At 46.9% G+C, this 14922-nt stretch overlaps 1 protein-coding gene across 3 annotated transcripts in view; it reads left to right on the plus strand.

Annotated features, from left to right (window-relative positions):
* drosha (drosha ribonuclease III) overlaps window positions 1-14922 on the plus strand; it is a 190389-nt gene that overhangs the window by 82969 nt on the left and 92498 nt on the right. For all 3 annotated transcript variants that reach the window (XR_011947910.1, XM_072510131.1, XM_072510132.1), the window contains exons 19-22: window positions 1432-1492; window positions 4856-4915; window positions 7367-7466; window positions 9116-9218. Coding sequence is in view for 2 of the 3 variants with exons in the window: in XM_072510131.1 (XP_072366232.1) it covers window positions 1432-1492; window positions 4856-4915; window positions 7367-7466; window positions 9116-9218 (324 nt within the window). In the remaining variant the exon portion in view is untranslated. The remainder of the gene's footprint in view (window positions 1-1431; window positions 1493-4855; window positions 4916-7366; window positions 7467-9115; window positions 9219-14922) is intronic.

A 14922-nucleotide genomic window follows, 5' to 3' on the forward strand; every position in this document is an offset into this window, starting at 1 on the left:
CCCACCCACCTTGCATCCGATCAGCCCCACTCAACATGTACACTCTCCACTTCAACTGGACCCAAGTGGTACCCTGGGAGCGGAGAAAAAAAACAGATGGAAACCCAGCCCAATTGGGGAGGAAGATAATCTATGGGAAATTGCTACCTGACCCAGGCAGGGTGATTGTAAACCAGTCCAGGAGATCTCTCTGCCTCTGACACATCTACCTTTTGTAAGAGGTGATGTGCGCTTCACAGCCAGTAACAAGGCTGAGTTCTTTCTTGAACGAACCCAGAAAGTCAGCATCCGCCGTTCGAGATTTGGTGACTCTTTTAAAAAAAAAAAAAAAAAAAAAACATTATTTTGCAAACCCACCGAGCTAATTTTTTCAGAATGATCGGGAAGTAAGGCCGTTCCCGTCACGTTGGTAAACCCTGCAACTCTCCCGCTCTACCCGCCCGGTGCACAAAACGTGACCGGAATTACAACCTTGTGACATCGACTGTAATAAAGTCGAGGGGTGGGATTTTCTGGCTCTTTCCACCGGCGGAATCTTCCGGTCCTGCCGAAGGTGACGGCCCGCCGCGGATTCGCCGGCGGGGGACGGCGCCAGCAACGGGAAGCCCTGTTGGCAGTGGCCAACCGGACTATCTAATTTATCACGGCCAATTGACCTAACCCATGCGTCTTTGGACTGTGGGAGGAAACCGGAGCACCCGGAGGAAACCCACGCACACACACGGGGAGAAAGTGCAAACTGCACACAGACCGTGGTCCCAAGGCCAGAATCGAACCCGGGTCCCTGGCGCTGTGAGGCAGCAGTGTTAACCACTGCGTCGCCATGCTGCCCACAGTGGCTGTTCTAAAAATGGGATTTGACTTGCAACGTTCCAACGATCCATACTAAAAGAAATCGAAGTGTAGACGTAAAGGCTGCCGAGCCTACTGCATTGTTCAACGCGATCGTAGCTAGCCGATTGCCTCCACTCTGCTTTCCCACCTGCTCCCCCCATTACTGATCCCCTGAGAGACCAAAGATCCGTCTCTCTCAGTGTTACATACACTTTATGGTGGAGCGTTCATAACCCTCTGAGGTTGAGAATTCCAAAGATTTCCCACCCTTTCGAGTGATGTAATTTCTCCTCCTCTCAGTCCCAGACGATCGGCTCCTTGTCCTGGCCCTGCTCGTTGTGGTAAAGCAGAACATTCTTTGACGAAAAGCTTTCAAAGTTTGTTTGGAAACGCAGCAGGACAAGCCAAAAGATTAATGTTGTGTGGGGAATTTCAGATACAGGATCACACGTTTGAGACTACAGTGTGTTCCACTATGTTGCGGGAATCTGCATACATGGCCCATGATACTCAGTAATTACTTCATCTTCTATCCATTCTTTCAATAATGTCTTTGGCAGTGAATCATTTTCCATCTCTTGTCTTCCTCCTTCACAGGCATAAACACCTTAATAAATATTATGTCACGCCTTGGTCAGGATGACCCAGCTCCCTCGAGGTATGCCTTTGATTTTCTTTTAAGAATAAACGTCATTTGCCTTTCCTTCAGCCACCATTTAACTATTGAAGGCTCAAAGTTCGACGAGTCCCAGTGTGCCACTCATGGCTCAGTGGAAAGCCCTCCTACCCCTGAGTCGAAGGTTGAAACTCGCGCTGAAAGGTTACTCCTGGTGTAGCACTGCGGGAATTCGGCATTGTCGGATGTACCTTCTTTCAGATGAATTAAACCGAGTCTCTTGGGTGGATGATAAAAATCTCATGGCGCTATTGACGGCCGGTTTAGCATAGCGGGCTAAACAGCTGGCTTGCAATGCAGAACCAGGCCAGCAGCGCGGGTTCAATTCCCGTACCGGCCTCCCCCAACCGGCTCCGGAATGTGGCGACTAGGGGATTTTCACAGTAACTTCATTGGAGCCTACTTGTGACAATAAGCGATTATTATTATTATTATTATTATTATTATTATTATTATTATTATTATTATTATGAAGAAGAACGAGGGAGCCCTGACCAATATTTATCTCTCAACCAAGCTTGTTTTGCGCAAATTGGTTGCAGCATTTCCTACATTACAGCAGTGACTATGGGCGGGATTTACCAGCTGTTCACGTTGGCGGGAAATTCCAGCCTATGCCGGCTCATGGGTTTCCCGGCAACGAGGGGGGTTGTCACCGGGAAATCCCGTTGATAACGGCAGGGGTCGGTAGATCCCGTGGGCGGGCCGCCTCCGCTGCCGAAAAACATGTGGCGGGGTAGTGGTTAAATCCTGCCCTATACGTGAGAAGTATTTCATTGGCTGCAAAGCGCTTTGGTCTTGGCTTGAGCTGACACACGGTGCTGTGGAAATGCAAATCTTTCACTAATATTTTCCAATTCCCGTGTCGGGACTTTCCAGTAACTGGGAAACATTAGGCATTTGGTTAAAGCTCACTTGCGTAGAGTGACCTTGTACAAAAGTGAGCAGAATTTGGGAAATATCTGTCAAATAGTTTGCAGTACTGTCACCCGAAATTAAACCAGTTACTGATTAATTGCACAGCGGTAGAAAAGAATCAAATCTATATTTCAGAATGTTTTCCCATTGCAAACCAGCTTCAGCTCTCCTAACGCATGCACCTCCTCTAGTCTGAACTGTTTGGTTTTGCACCACATCTGTTCATAAGGGGACAGCATTTACAAAAGCTTTTAGGCAGATGGGACTGATGCAGAACCGAACCCTATAAATATAACGCTGGCATTTCCGCACCATCTGCCTTTGTTCAAGACTGGAGAGCTCTGCGTATTCTTAATAGACGTGTGATTTTTTTTTTTTTTTTGCCTTTTGATTTGTTCCTTAGCGCATGGCTTTCTGCCCATTGAAATGAACAGTGAAAATTGAGAAGCTGAAAGTGGCACCCACACCGTATAATATTCCTCGGGTTTTGTGATCGGTAGACATGGCGAAACATGTTGAATTGGTATATGCCACGTGAGCTGGTCCTGAAAAGCGATGAGGCTGTGCTCGTGGATGTCCGATGTAATGAGCTGCTTTTCCTAAAGCAACTTGTGGATGTGTTTTAAATAGAGATCTCCCATCCTAGACATGTCGGTCTCCATCAACATTTCCAAAATGTCAGAGACTCGATTCACTGATGCCGTTCTGCATTGATATTTCTCTGTTGCAATGGATGGGACAGGGCGACACAGAACAAGGGTCACTTGGACATTCAGCAGAGGATATCGCATAACTCATTGCCATTTAAAATCTTTTATTCAAATAACCGGAAAGGCAAAGCTTAGATCCAACTTATGTTGCTTCCATAATTTTTAGACAAGGCAATCCTGAACAAATCTGAGTTTTTAGTAGGTTATCAAAAAAAATACAATTCTGCAAATAAGATATTGAGCGAGCAAATAGCGCTCAACCCAATCCCCTACTCGTAATTAGTATGTAAATGATTGAGAATTTAATTAACGCAACCTGACAGCATATGGACTTCAAAGTAGCAGTCTGTAAATCTTTTATCCTATAAATTGAGGAGACTTGCATTTTGCAACTTATTGTATGCATGTTCATAATTGTGCAGTCCTTTCATACTTTTTCTTTACTTCAGTACTGGTCTCGAACTATGTGCTGAATTATGATTACTTGTTTAATTTGTTGCATCGTCACAATTTGCCGTTGGCCGCCATAGTGATTTTTCAGTAAATCAATTATTGAATTATCAGATATTTAATTATTAGCAGATTGAAACAAATTCAATCCTTCAGTTTTTTGCTGTTTAAATGTTCTAGTCTTTACATAAAGAATATAAAAATCTGAAAATGGTACAGGCACAGCAGGTTTGGGGATTGTGGGAAGAGCTGGATCAAAACCAGAAAATGCACTTATGCCATTTGCGAGCATTTGGTCAGTTTCCATTTGGTCCTGGTACAGAGCGTTGAGAAAGCTGATTAAGAACAATGGGCATAGAACAATACAGCACAGGAACGGGCCCTTCGGCCCTCCAAGCCTGTACCGGTCATGATACCAACCTTGGCCTAAACCCTCAGCACTTCCGAGTGCCGTATCCCTCAATGCCCATCCTATCCATGGATTTGTCGAGATGCCGTTAATGTAGCTGCTTCCACACCCTGCCCTGGCAACGCGTTCCAGGCACTCACCACTCTCTGTGTAAAACAATCTGCCTCGCACATCTCCTCTAAACTTTGCTCCATGGATTTTAAACCTTTGCCCCCGAGTGACTGAACCCTCCACCCTGGGAAAGTGTGCCTGCCCATCCACTCTATCCATGCCTCTCATATTCTTGTAGACCTCGGTCAAGTCACCCCTCAACCTCCATCTTTCGAATGAAAACAGTCTGGGTCTATTCAGTCTCTCTGCATAGCTGAGACATTCCAGACCAGGCAACATCCTGGTAAACCTCCTCTGCACCCTCTCCAAAGCCTCCACATCCTTCTAGTAACGTGGCGACCAGAATTGTGTGCATTATTCCAAGTGCGGCCTTACCAAGGTCCTATACAACTGCAGCATGACTGCAATGGGTTGAAGATCAATCTGTGTGGACTGGTTCTGCGGTGTGAAGGAAGTTTGTTCTGCTGCCAAAAGCTACATTGGGGAAAAAAAGTTCCCGCAATCCATTACTCTTGACTATAATCGTGGTGCACACTGGCGACTCTCGAGTCTGAATTGGCAGATGGGGCGGATGCAGAACCGAACCCTTTAGATATAGAACTGCCGTTTCCTCAACTTCTCTGTAAAATGCAACTGAGATTAGGATTGATGTTTTCTTCTTTTAAAAATAAATAGCACGCCACACAAATGGAGTTAATTGTATATTAAGCGTGTAATAAATATTTGCATTTTTATTTCTACGTGAAGGATTAACCACAATGAACGACTGGAGTTTTTGGGGGATGCAGTGGTTGAGTTTTTAACAAGGTAGGAATTTGATACTCATCCATTTAGTTTTAATTTGTGTGATGGTTTTCATTAAATGTAAACTTCAAACAGGAAGTATTAGAAAAACCCAGCAGCTCTGGCAACCTTTGTGCAGAGAGAAACGGCATTGACATCTTGAGTCGAATATAACTTCTTTAGAACTTTCTTTTATTCGTTCATGGGATGTGGGTGTCGCTGGGCTGGGTCAGCATTTATTGCCCATCCCTGAGGGCATTTAAGAGTCAACCACATTGCTGTGGGTCTGGAGTCACATGTAGGCCAGACCGGGTAAGGACAATCGATTACCTTCCCGAGTGAACTGGATGGGCTTTTGTGACGATCGGCAATGGTTTCATCAACTCCAGATTTTTATTGAATTCAAATTTCACCATCTGCCATGGGGGGGATTCGAACCCGAAACGCCAGACCTTGGGTCTCTGGATTGCTAGTCCAGAGACAATACCATTACACCACTACCTCCCCGTGGGAAGAGTCCTACAGACTTGCAACATTAACTCTCTTCCTCGCTCCACCGGAGCTGCCAGACCTGCTGAGGTTTTTCCAGCATTTTCTGTTTTTGTTCTACCTTCACAATGTGATGAGGTTTATGCCGTTGAAAGATGGGAGGAGGAAGAAGAAGAAAGGGGACGGTCCAGGATAGAGATTAAATGACAAAATATGGCATGGATCAAAAGGCAAAGGGACTGATAATGGTTGTGATGAAGAAACAAAACATTTGTCCCGAGTGAGTGTTAATGGAAGAATAACGAACAACTCTGAAAACAAAAACAGGAACTACAAAGATTCAGACCGGCACACGGCAAGACAACAGGAGTTCACGGCCTGAAATTGTTCAACTCCATGTTGAGTCCAGGAGTGCCTAATCAGACGATGAGGTGCTGTGGCTCGAGCTTGCATTGAGCTTCACTGGGACACTGCGGATATGCCGAGGACAGATTTGTGGGCACTGAGAGTAAAGTGGTGAGTTAAAATGGCAGATGAGTGGAAGCTGAGGGTCGTACGTGCGGACTGAATGGAGGTGCTTTGCAAAGCAGTCACCCAGTCTGCGTTTAGTCTCCCCAGTGGGGAGGAGACCACATTGTGAACAGTGAATCCAGTCGACTGCGTTGAAAAGAATATAAGTAAGTTGCTGCTTCACCTGGAAGGAGTGTTTGGGGCCTTCAACATTTGAGGAGGGGGAAGGTAAAAGAGCAAGTGTTACACCTACTGCAATTGGAAGGCAGGTGCTGTGGAAAGGGGGTGATTGAGGAGTAGACTTGGTTGAGAGGAAAGAAGACATGTTAACAGCACTGTTGTGATAAGTTACATCATTAGAACAGGTGCGATGGAGAAACTGGAGAATAGACTGGAGCCCTCGCAGGAGGTACGGTGTGAGGGTGTGTAGTCCATGTCGCTGGGGGAGTCAGTGGACCTGAGGGATATCTGTGCGGAGCCAGTCTTCAGAAATGGAGATTGAGAAGTTGAGGAAGGGAAATATTGACGATTGACCTTGTAACGGTGAGAGAAGGGTGAAAGCCAGATGCAAAGTTGTTGAGGTTTCAAGTTCCAGATGTGTGGGTATCTATAGTGTTATGAGCCAGGGTTTAAAAACTCAAAGTTTGGGAGCGCAGTTTGTCAGGCAATCAGCTGAACTGCTATGGAATGATAGATAAAAGAGTGCCCTGCCCTTGATCCTACCCTAAGCTTGGCTGCTCTCAAGTCACAGTGTTAAAAGGAAGAGTGGTAAAGGGGATTCCATCAGTGGATGAGTTTGTCAGTCCAAGAACCTTCATGTGTGAGCAGGGAGTTCCTAAAGCATGTGTTACTCCTATGCTGGGGTCAGTTTGGGATGTGGCGAGACGAGGGAAGAAGATTTTGAATTGTTCACATTTGCGCTTTTTACAGATATACATTCTCTATTTAACCTGCATTGAGGTGTTGCCGGACCAGGAGCCAGTTTCAAAATTCTCATCTGCGCTTCCAAACCCCGTCACGGTCTCTGTAACCTGCAGGCTGCCAACCCTCCGGAATGTCGACGCTCCTGACCCCGGACTCTGGCACAACCCCGATTTGAATCGCTCCACCAGTGGCAGCCGTGCCTCAGGCGTCTTGGGGCCCCCCATCCAGTGTTTTACTTTCCTGAATACCATTCTAATGAAGCGATTTCTGAGATAAGAGGCGCTACATCAATGCAAGTTGTCCATTTTCTGTTTCAGTGAGAAGCATAGATATATTTATGCAACGATGATGTTTTGCCGTGTAAGAAATGTTTGAGCATGCGTCCGAACATTCAGTGAACAGTGCATAAATTTGGAAGAATTCTAACTTTTTCAAATTAGGTACAGCGCATTCTAAGCATGAATGGTAACGCAGGCAGCTTTACAAAGCATCATTGATCGGTTAAATTCGTCTTAATGTCATCCTGTTGAATTTGCTTCTTTCTGCTTTCAGCGTGCACTTGTACTTTCTCTTCCCAAACCTGGAGGAAGGTGGGTTAGCGACCTACCGCACAGCAATTGTGCAGAACCAGCACCTCGCTATGCTCGCCAAGGTCAGTATTCTGAGCTACACGAGGACCATTGTATTGGTGCATAATTCATTCTCCCTGGCACTGCTGGACTTGTTGGCTAGTGTTGTAATGTATGTATTTTATTAAATTATGAGGTGTAGGCCAGCGTTTGTTGGCCATCCCTAATTGCCCTTGAGCTGAGTGGCTTGCAGGGCCATTTCAGAGGGGCATTTAAGAGTCAACCGTATTGCTGTGGGTCTGGAGTCACATGTAGGCCAGACCGGGTGAGGACGGCAGATTTCCTTCCCTAAAGGACATTAGTGAACCAGATGGGTTTTTACAACAATCGGCAATGGTTTCATGGTCACCATTCGACTTCTAATTCCACATCTTTATTGAATCCAAATGTCACCAGCTGCCATTGTTGGGATTTGAACCGGGTCCCCAGAGCCTTACCCTGGGTCTTTGGATGACCCATCCAGTGACAACATCACTGCGCCACCCAAATACAAATGTCAAACCCTCAATTCATTTATAGCTGTTTGCAAGCCAGAGGTTCCGTTTCAACAATTCAGTGAGACCACGGCAGATCTCCCACCTCCATTCCACCATCCCTTCCAATCTCCATAACCCTCGATTCCTTCAGTGGCCAAGATCTAACAATCGTGAGTTTTGAATACCAATAAACCACTGAGCACCCACGGTCCTCTAGGTCGGAGAGTTTCAAATGTTCAACCCTCTGAAGTGGAGAAATGTTTCTTCACCTCAATGCAGAATGGCCAACTCCCTTATCCTGAGAAACTGGTCTAGACTCTCCAGCCAGAGGGAAACACCCTCTCAGCATCGGCCACGTTAGGCCCTCGGAGAATTTTTATGTATTTGAATGAGATCGCCCCTCGTTCTTGTAAACTCCAGAAACCTACTGGCCCCATCTAATCGATCTCTCTTCCCAGGGAAACCCTCTGATCCTAGGAATCAATTTAGGTGATTCTTTGCCTCCCAAGGCCAGTAGATACAGGGAAACCAGATCTGTTCACAGTGCTCCAGTCAGAGTCTCTATAAGGACTTATTTCCTCTTGCTATCACCTATGGCAACTAAGCGGGTAGAATACTCACCTCTGCTTTGTGGGTTCAAGTCCCACTCCCGGGATTTACGCACACAAATCCACAACGCCCCACTGGGGTGCAGGGGGAGTGCTGCATTGTCAGAGGTGTGGTCTTTTGGATCAGACGTTAAACCAAGGTCCAGTCTTCTCGGGTGGACGTACTCGATCCGCTGGCACTATTTAAAAGACGAGCAGGAGAGCTCTTTCTGGCGTTTTGGCCAATATTTACCCTTCGTTCAACACCTAAAGGAAAATCTACTACTTGCTGTCTGTGGGAGCTTGCTGTGCGCAAATTGTTTGTGATGTTTCCCACGTTGCAACAGCGCCCACACTGACAAACGGCTTTGTTCGCTGTAAAGCACTTTAGGATGTGCTGAAGGTTCGTAAGATGTAGGAGCAGAATTAGGCCATTCGGCCCACCGAGTTGTGAAAGGCGCTACATGAATGCGAGTCTTTTGTTTTTGTTTGGTGGGCTGAAGCTGATCTCTCAGTGTCATGGGTTGACCATGAACACTCCACCACCCGTTAATGTACATGCTTTCTGAATAAACATTTCTCAATTTTTATTTTTATTTCTTCCTGCAGAAGCTGGAACTGGACCGTTTCATGTTGTACGCCCATGGACCTGACCTCTGTCGGGAATCTGATCTCCGTCACGCTATGGCTAATTGCTTTGAAGCCCTGATAGGTAATTTTTAAGAACGGGTTGTAAGGGTGAAAGTTCTGGTTCAAAGGGGGGGACTGTTTGGAAATTCACATTAGTGCAGGCAGTGTGCTGGATGAGAAATTCACAGGCCTCCCTTCCAGGATTTCTGCGCTGTTGCCATTTTCAGCAGAAATTAAAACTCCTTGAGATCTGATGGCTTATTTATTTCAGATGATCATCACAAGCCTTTACTTAGTTTCGTACCACTGTTTCAAATGCATTAGAGAGTAAAACAGACCAACAGGCGGATGCTGAAGAAAGTTAGTGTTAAGAGGAGCTTGCGTGATGTCAAGCTCACGTGTTTCGGGCGCGTGATGTGTTAGGGGGTGAAAAACAGCGATAATGCTTGTCAAAACGTCTGGAAAACGTGAGCAAGGACGATCCAAGATCCTGAGGGATAATATCAGAACATGGAGTTGCCTCTGTGGGGTAGGCAGTGAGGGCAGCAGAGAATAGAAATGTGTGGAGAAAAACTGTTCCTAGTTAGGCCAACGAGGCGAGCTGGAAGACGGACAGACCGGCAGAGGTTAAATACCGAACCGCACTTGCTCAGCAATAACCTGCCCACTGATGCTCAGTTTGGGTTCTGCCAGGGTCACTCAGCTCCTGACCTCATTACAGCCATGGTTCAAACGTGGACAAAAGAGCTGATCTCGAGAAGTGAGGTGAGGGTGACTCCCCTTGACATCAAGGCAGCATTTGACTGAGTGTGGCTCCAAGGAGCCCTGGTTAAACTGGAGTCAATGGGAATCATGGGTTGCAATCATGCCAAGCACAAAGGACGATGGTTGTGATTATTGGTGGCCAATCATCTAAGTCCTGGAGTTCCTCAGGGGAGTGTCCTCGCCCCAACCATCATCATCTGCTTCATCATTGACTTTTCTTCCATCATAAGTTCAAGAATGGGGATGTTCGTTGATGACTGCACAGTGTTCAGCGTCATCACGAGTCCTCGGACACTGAAGCAGTAGCCCGAGTCCAAATGCAGCAAGACCTGGACAGTATCTAGGCTTGGGCTAACAAGTGGCAAGTTATATTCGCGCCACACAAGTACCAAAGAATGACCATCTCCAGCAAGAGAGAATCTAACCATCGCCCCATAACATTCGATGGCATTACCATCGCTGAATCCCCCACAATCAACATCCCGGGGGCTACAATTGATCAGAAACTGAACTGGACTAGCCACAATAATACTGTGGCTATCAGAGCAGGTCAGGTTCTGGGAATCCTGCAGTGAGTAATTCCCCTCCTGACTCCCCAAAGCCTGTCCACCATCTACAGGGCACAAGTCAGGAGTGTGATGGAATACTCTCCACTTGCCTGGATGAGCGCAGCTCCAACAGCACTCAAGAAGCTCGACACCATCCAGGACAAAGAAGCTCCACTTGATTGGCATCCGGTCCATTACCTTAAACCTTCAATCCCTCCAGCGCCGATGCAAAGCGGGAGCCGTGTATACCATCTACAAGATGCACTGCAGGAGCTCAGCAAGGCTCTTTCAGCAGAACCTTCCAAACCCATGTCTGCTACTACCTAGAAGGATGTCTGCTACTACCCAGAAGGATAAGGGCAGCAGATGCGTGGGACCATCATAACTTGCAAGTTCCCCGCAAAGCCTACTCCACATCCTGACTTTGAACTATATCGCCGTTCCTTCCCTGTCGCTGGGTCAAAATCCTAGACTTCCCTTCCTGACAGCACTGTGGGTGTTCCCATATGCATGGACTGCAGCGGCTCAAGCAGGCAGCTCACTACCACATTTTGAAGGACAATTTGAGATGGACAAGAAATGCTGGCCTGGCCTGGCATCCCATTAATGAAAATAACAAAAATTAGCCCTACCTCTGCTCAAGACTGTTTGACTCCTCACTTGGGGCTGTGGTGTTGAAGAGTTTAATTTGAGTGCGTACGTTGGGGAAATCATCGCCCAGTGAGTGTGAAAATCGCTTGCTGTTCATTTGCAATTTTCCAAGCGTACTAGACCGTGGGCAAGGACTTTGTGTGATGGCTGGTCGAAAAATTACGTTAAAATTCTACGATGATGTTCTACATCCAGGAAAACAGGTATTCGGCTGTGAAAACATTCTGTTAAACACTTTCACCATTTTGGCATTATGAGCCACTTCCAGTTTTAAAAAAAAAAAGTTGGTGGAATTATCGTTAAAACCACTCACCTTTACAGGAGCAGCCCTTTGGATTTTGGCGGCAGCGGTGCGCAAGGGCCTTCTGGGAGGTGAGTACTTACTTTAAAAAGCCTTGCCTTTACAGGAGCAGCCCTTTGGATTTCGGCGGCAGCGGTGCGCAGGGGCCTTCTGGGAGGTGAGTACTTACTTTAACAAGCCTTACCTGGTCCCGTGTCTGTTCTTCTTTTCTGTTTTATTTGTTTTTATATAAGGCGGGAGCCGGAAGTTCGACCCGCGGACCTCTGGGAAGTCGTCCCCCCCCCCCCCCCCCCCCCCCCAACCAATAAATTCTGGTGGAGAGGAAACCCGAGACACTACACGTGTAGTGTCTCCCACCCGCCCTCCTCCTCTAACCTAATAATAAGACCCATTGGTGTAAGGTAAGTGCCATATTATATTATTATTATATTATAAGCATTGTGCAGGTCAAGGTTCGGAGGTGGAGGAGCAGTCTCTGTCAGCGAGAGAACCTGAGAACATGTAAGACACTCAGAAGGTAAGTAAGTGATTTTTACTTATTTTTACTTTTATACCTTTTTTCAAATTGTGTGTGTCGGGGGGAAACTGAAGTGACATCACAGAAAAGCTGTGGCCAGAGTGGCTGGTTGGGATTCAACCCTAAATTTTAAAAGAATTTGAGTATTTGGTAACTAATTAAACATAATAACTTAATTATAATTTAGAGGGATATCTAAGCCAGAGATCGGAGAGTATTATAGTTAGCTATCGCATTTCTATTAGAAATCTAGTGCTAGGAAACAGATAGTTGACAGTAACTTTGAAATTTTTATTAAAATATATTTTTTTAAAAGACAAATTTTAATTTTAATTAATTGACACAATGTCAGTTAGAGGGGTGCTGTGCTCTGACTGTGAGATGTGGCAGGTCCGGGAGGCTTCCAGCGTCCCGGATGGCTTCATCTGCAGAAAGTGCACCCAACTGGAGCTCCTCACAGACCGCATGGTTCGGTTGGAGCAGCAATTGGATGCACTTAGGAGCATGCAGGTGGCGGAAAGCGTCATAGATCGCAGTTATGTAAATGTGGTCACACCCAAGGTGCAGGCAGAGAAATGGGTGACCACCAGAAAGGGCAGGCAGTCAGTGCAGGAATCCCCTGTGGTTGTCCCCCTCTCGAACAGATATACCCCTTTGGAGGGGGATAGCCTATCAGGGGAAAACAGCAGCAGCCAGAGCAGTGGCACCACGGCTGGCTCTGATGTTCAGAAAGGAGGGTCAAAGCGCAGAAGAGTAATAGTAATAGGGGACTCTATAGTCAGGGGCACAGATAGGCGCTTCTGTGGACGTGAAAGAGACTCCAGGATGGTATGTTGCCTCCCTGGTGCCAGGGTCCAGGATGTCTCCGAACGGGTAGAGGGAATCCTGAAGGGGGAGGGCAAACAGGCAGAGGTCGTTGTACATATTGGTACTAACGACATAGGCAGGAAGGGGCATGAGGTCCTGCAGCAGGAGTTCAGGGAGCTAGGCAGAAAGTTAAAAGACAGGACCTCGAGGGTTGTAATCTCGGGATTATTCCCTGTGCCACGTGCCAGTGAGGCTAGAAATAGGAAGATAGAGCAGATAAACACGTGGCTAAACAGCTGGTGTAGGAGGGAGGGTTTCCATTATCTGGACCACTGGGAGCTCTTCCGGGGCAGGTGTGACCTGTGTAAGAAGGACGGGTTGCATCTAAACCGGAGAGGCATAAATATCCTGGCCGCGAGGTTTGCTAGTGTCACACGGGAGGGTTTAAACTAGTATGGCAGGGGGGTGGGCACGGGAGCAATAGGTCAGAAGGTGAGAGCATTGAGGGAGAACTAGGGAATAGGGACAGTGTGGCTCTGAGGCAGAGCAGACGGGGAGAAGCTGCTGAACACAGCGGGTCTGGTGGCCTGAAGTGCATATGTTTTAATGCAAGGAGCATTATGGGTAAGGCAGATGAACTTAGAGCTTGGATTAGTACTTGGAACTATGATGTTGTTGCCATTACAGAGACCTGGTTGAGGGAAGGGCAGGATTGGCAGCTAAACGTTCCAGGATTTAGATGTTTCAGGCGGGATAGAGGGGGATGTAAAAGGGGAGGCGGAGTTGCGCTACTTGTTCGGGAGAATATCACAGCTGTACTGCGAGAGGACACCTCAGAGGGCAGTGAGGCTATATGGGTAGAGATCAGGAATAAGAAGGGTGCAGTCACAATGTTGGGGGTATACTACAGGCCTCCCAACAGCCAGCGGGAGATAGAGGAGCAGATAGGTAGACAGATTTTGGAAAAGAGTAAAAACAACAGGGTTGTGGTGATGGGAGACTTCAACTTCCCCAATATTGACTGGGACTCACTGAGTGCCAGGGGCTTAGACTGGGCGGAGTTTGTAAGGAGCATCCAGGAGGGCTTCTTAAAACAATATGTAGACAGTCCAACTAGGGAAGGGGCGGTACTGGACCTGGTATTGGGGAATGAGCCCGGCCAGGTGGTAGATGTTTCAGTAGGGGAGCATTTCGGTAACAGTGACCACAATTCAGTAAGTTTTAAAGTACTGGTGGACAAGGATAAGAGTGGTCCGAGGACGAATGTGCTAAATTGGGGGAAGGCTAATTGTAACAATATTAGGCGGGAACTGAAGAACATAGATTGGGGCGGATGTTTGAGGGCAAATCAACATCTGACATGTGGGAGGCTTTCAAGTGGCAGTTGAAAGGAATACAGGACCGGCATGTTCCTGTGAGGAAGAAAGATAAATATGGCAATTTTCGGGAACCTTGGATGACGAGTGATATTGTAGGCCTCGTCAAAAAGAAAAAGGAGGCATTTGTCAGGGCTGAAAGGCTGGGAACAGACGAAGCCTGCGTGGAATACAAGGAAAGTAGGAAGGAACTTAAGCAAGGAGTCAGGAGGGCTAGAAGGGGTCACGAAAAGTCATTGGCAAATAGGGTTAAGGAAAATCCCAAGGCTTTTTACACGTACATAAAAAGCAAGAGCGTAGCCAGGGAAAGGGTTGGCCCACTGAAGGATAGGCAAGGGAATCTATGTGTGGAGCCAGGGGAAATGGGCGAGGTACTAAATGAATACTTTGCATCAGTATTCACCAAAGAGAAGGAATTGGTAGATGTTGAGTCTGGAGAAGGGGGTGTAGATAGCCTGGGTCACATTGTGATCCAAAAAGACGAGGTGTTGGGTGTCTTAAAAAATATTAAGGTAGATAAGTCCCCAGGGCCTGATGGGATCTACCCCAGAATACTGAAGGAGGCTGGAGAGGAAATTGCTGAGGCCTTGACAGAAATCTTTGGATCCTCGCTGTCTTCAGGGGATGTCCCGGAGGACTGGAGAATAGCCAATGTTGTTTCTCTGTTTAAGAAGGGTAGCAAGGATAATCCCGGGAACTACAGGCCAGTGAGCCTTACTTCAGTGGTAGGGAAATTACTGGAGCGAATTCTTCGAGACAGGATCTACTCCCATTTGGAAGCAAATGAACGTATTAGTGAGAGGCAGCACGGTTTTGTGAAG

Source organism: Scyliorhinus torazame, chromosome 6, assembly GCF_047496885.1.
Source record: "Scyliorhinus torazame isolate Kashiwa2021f chromosome 6, sScyTor2.1, whole genome shotgun sequence".
Lineage (NCBI taxonomy): Eukaryota > Metazoa > Chordata > Chondrichthyes > Carcharhiniformes > Scyliorhinidae > Scyliorhinus > Scyliorhinus torazame.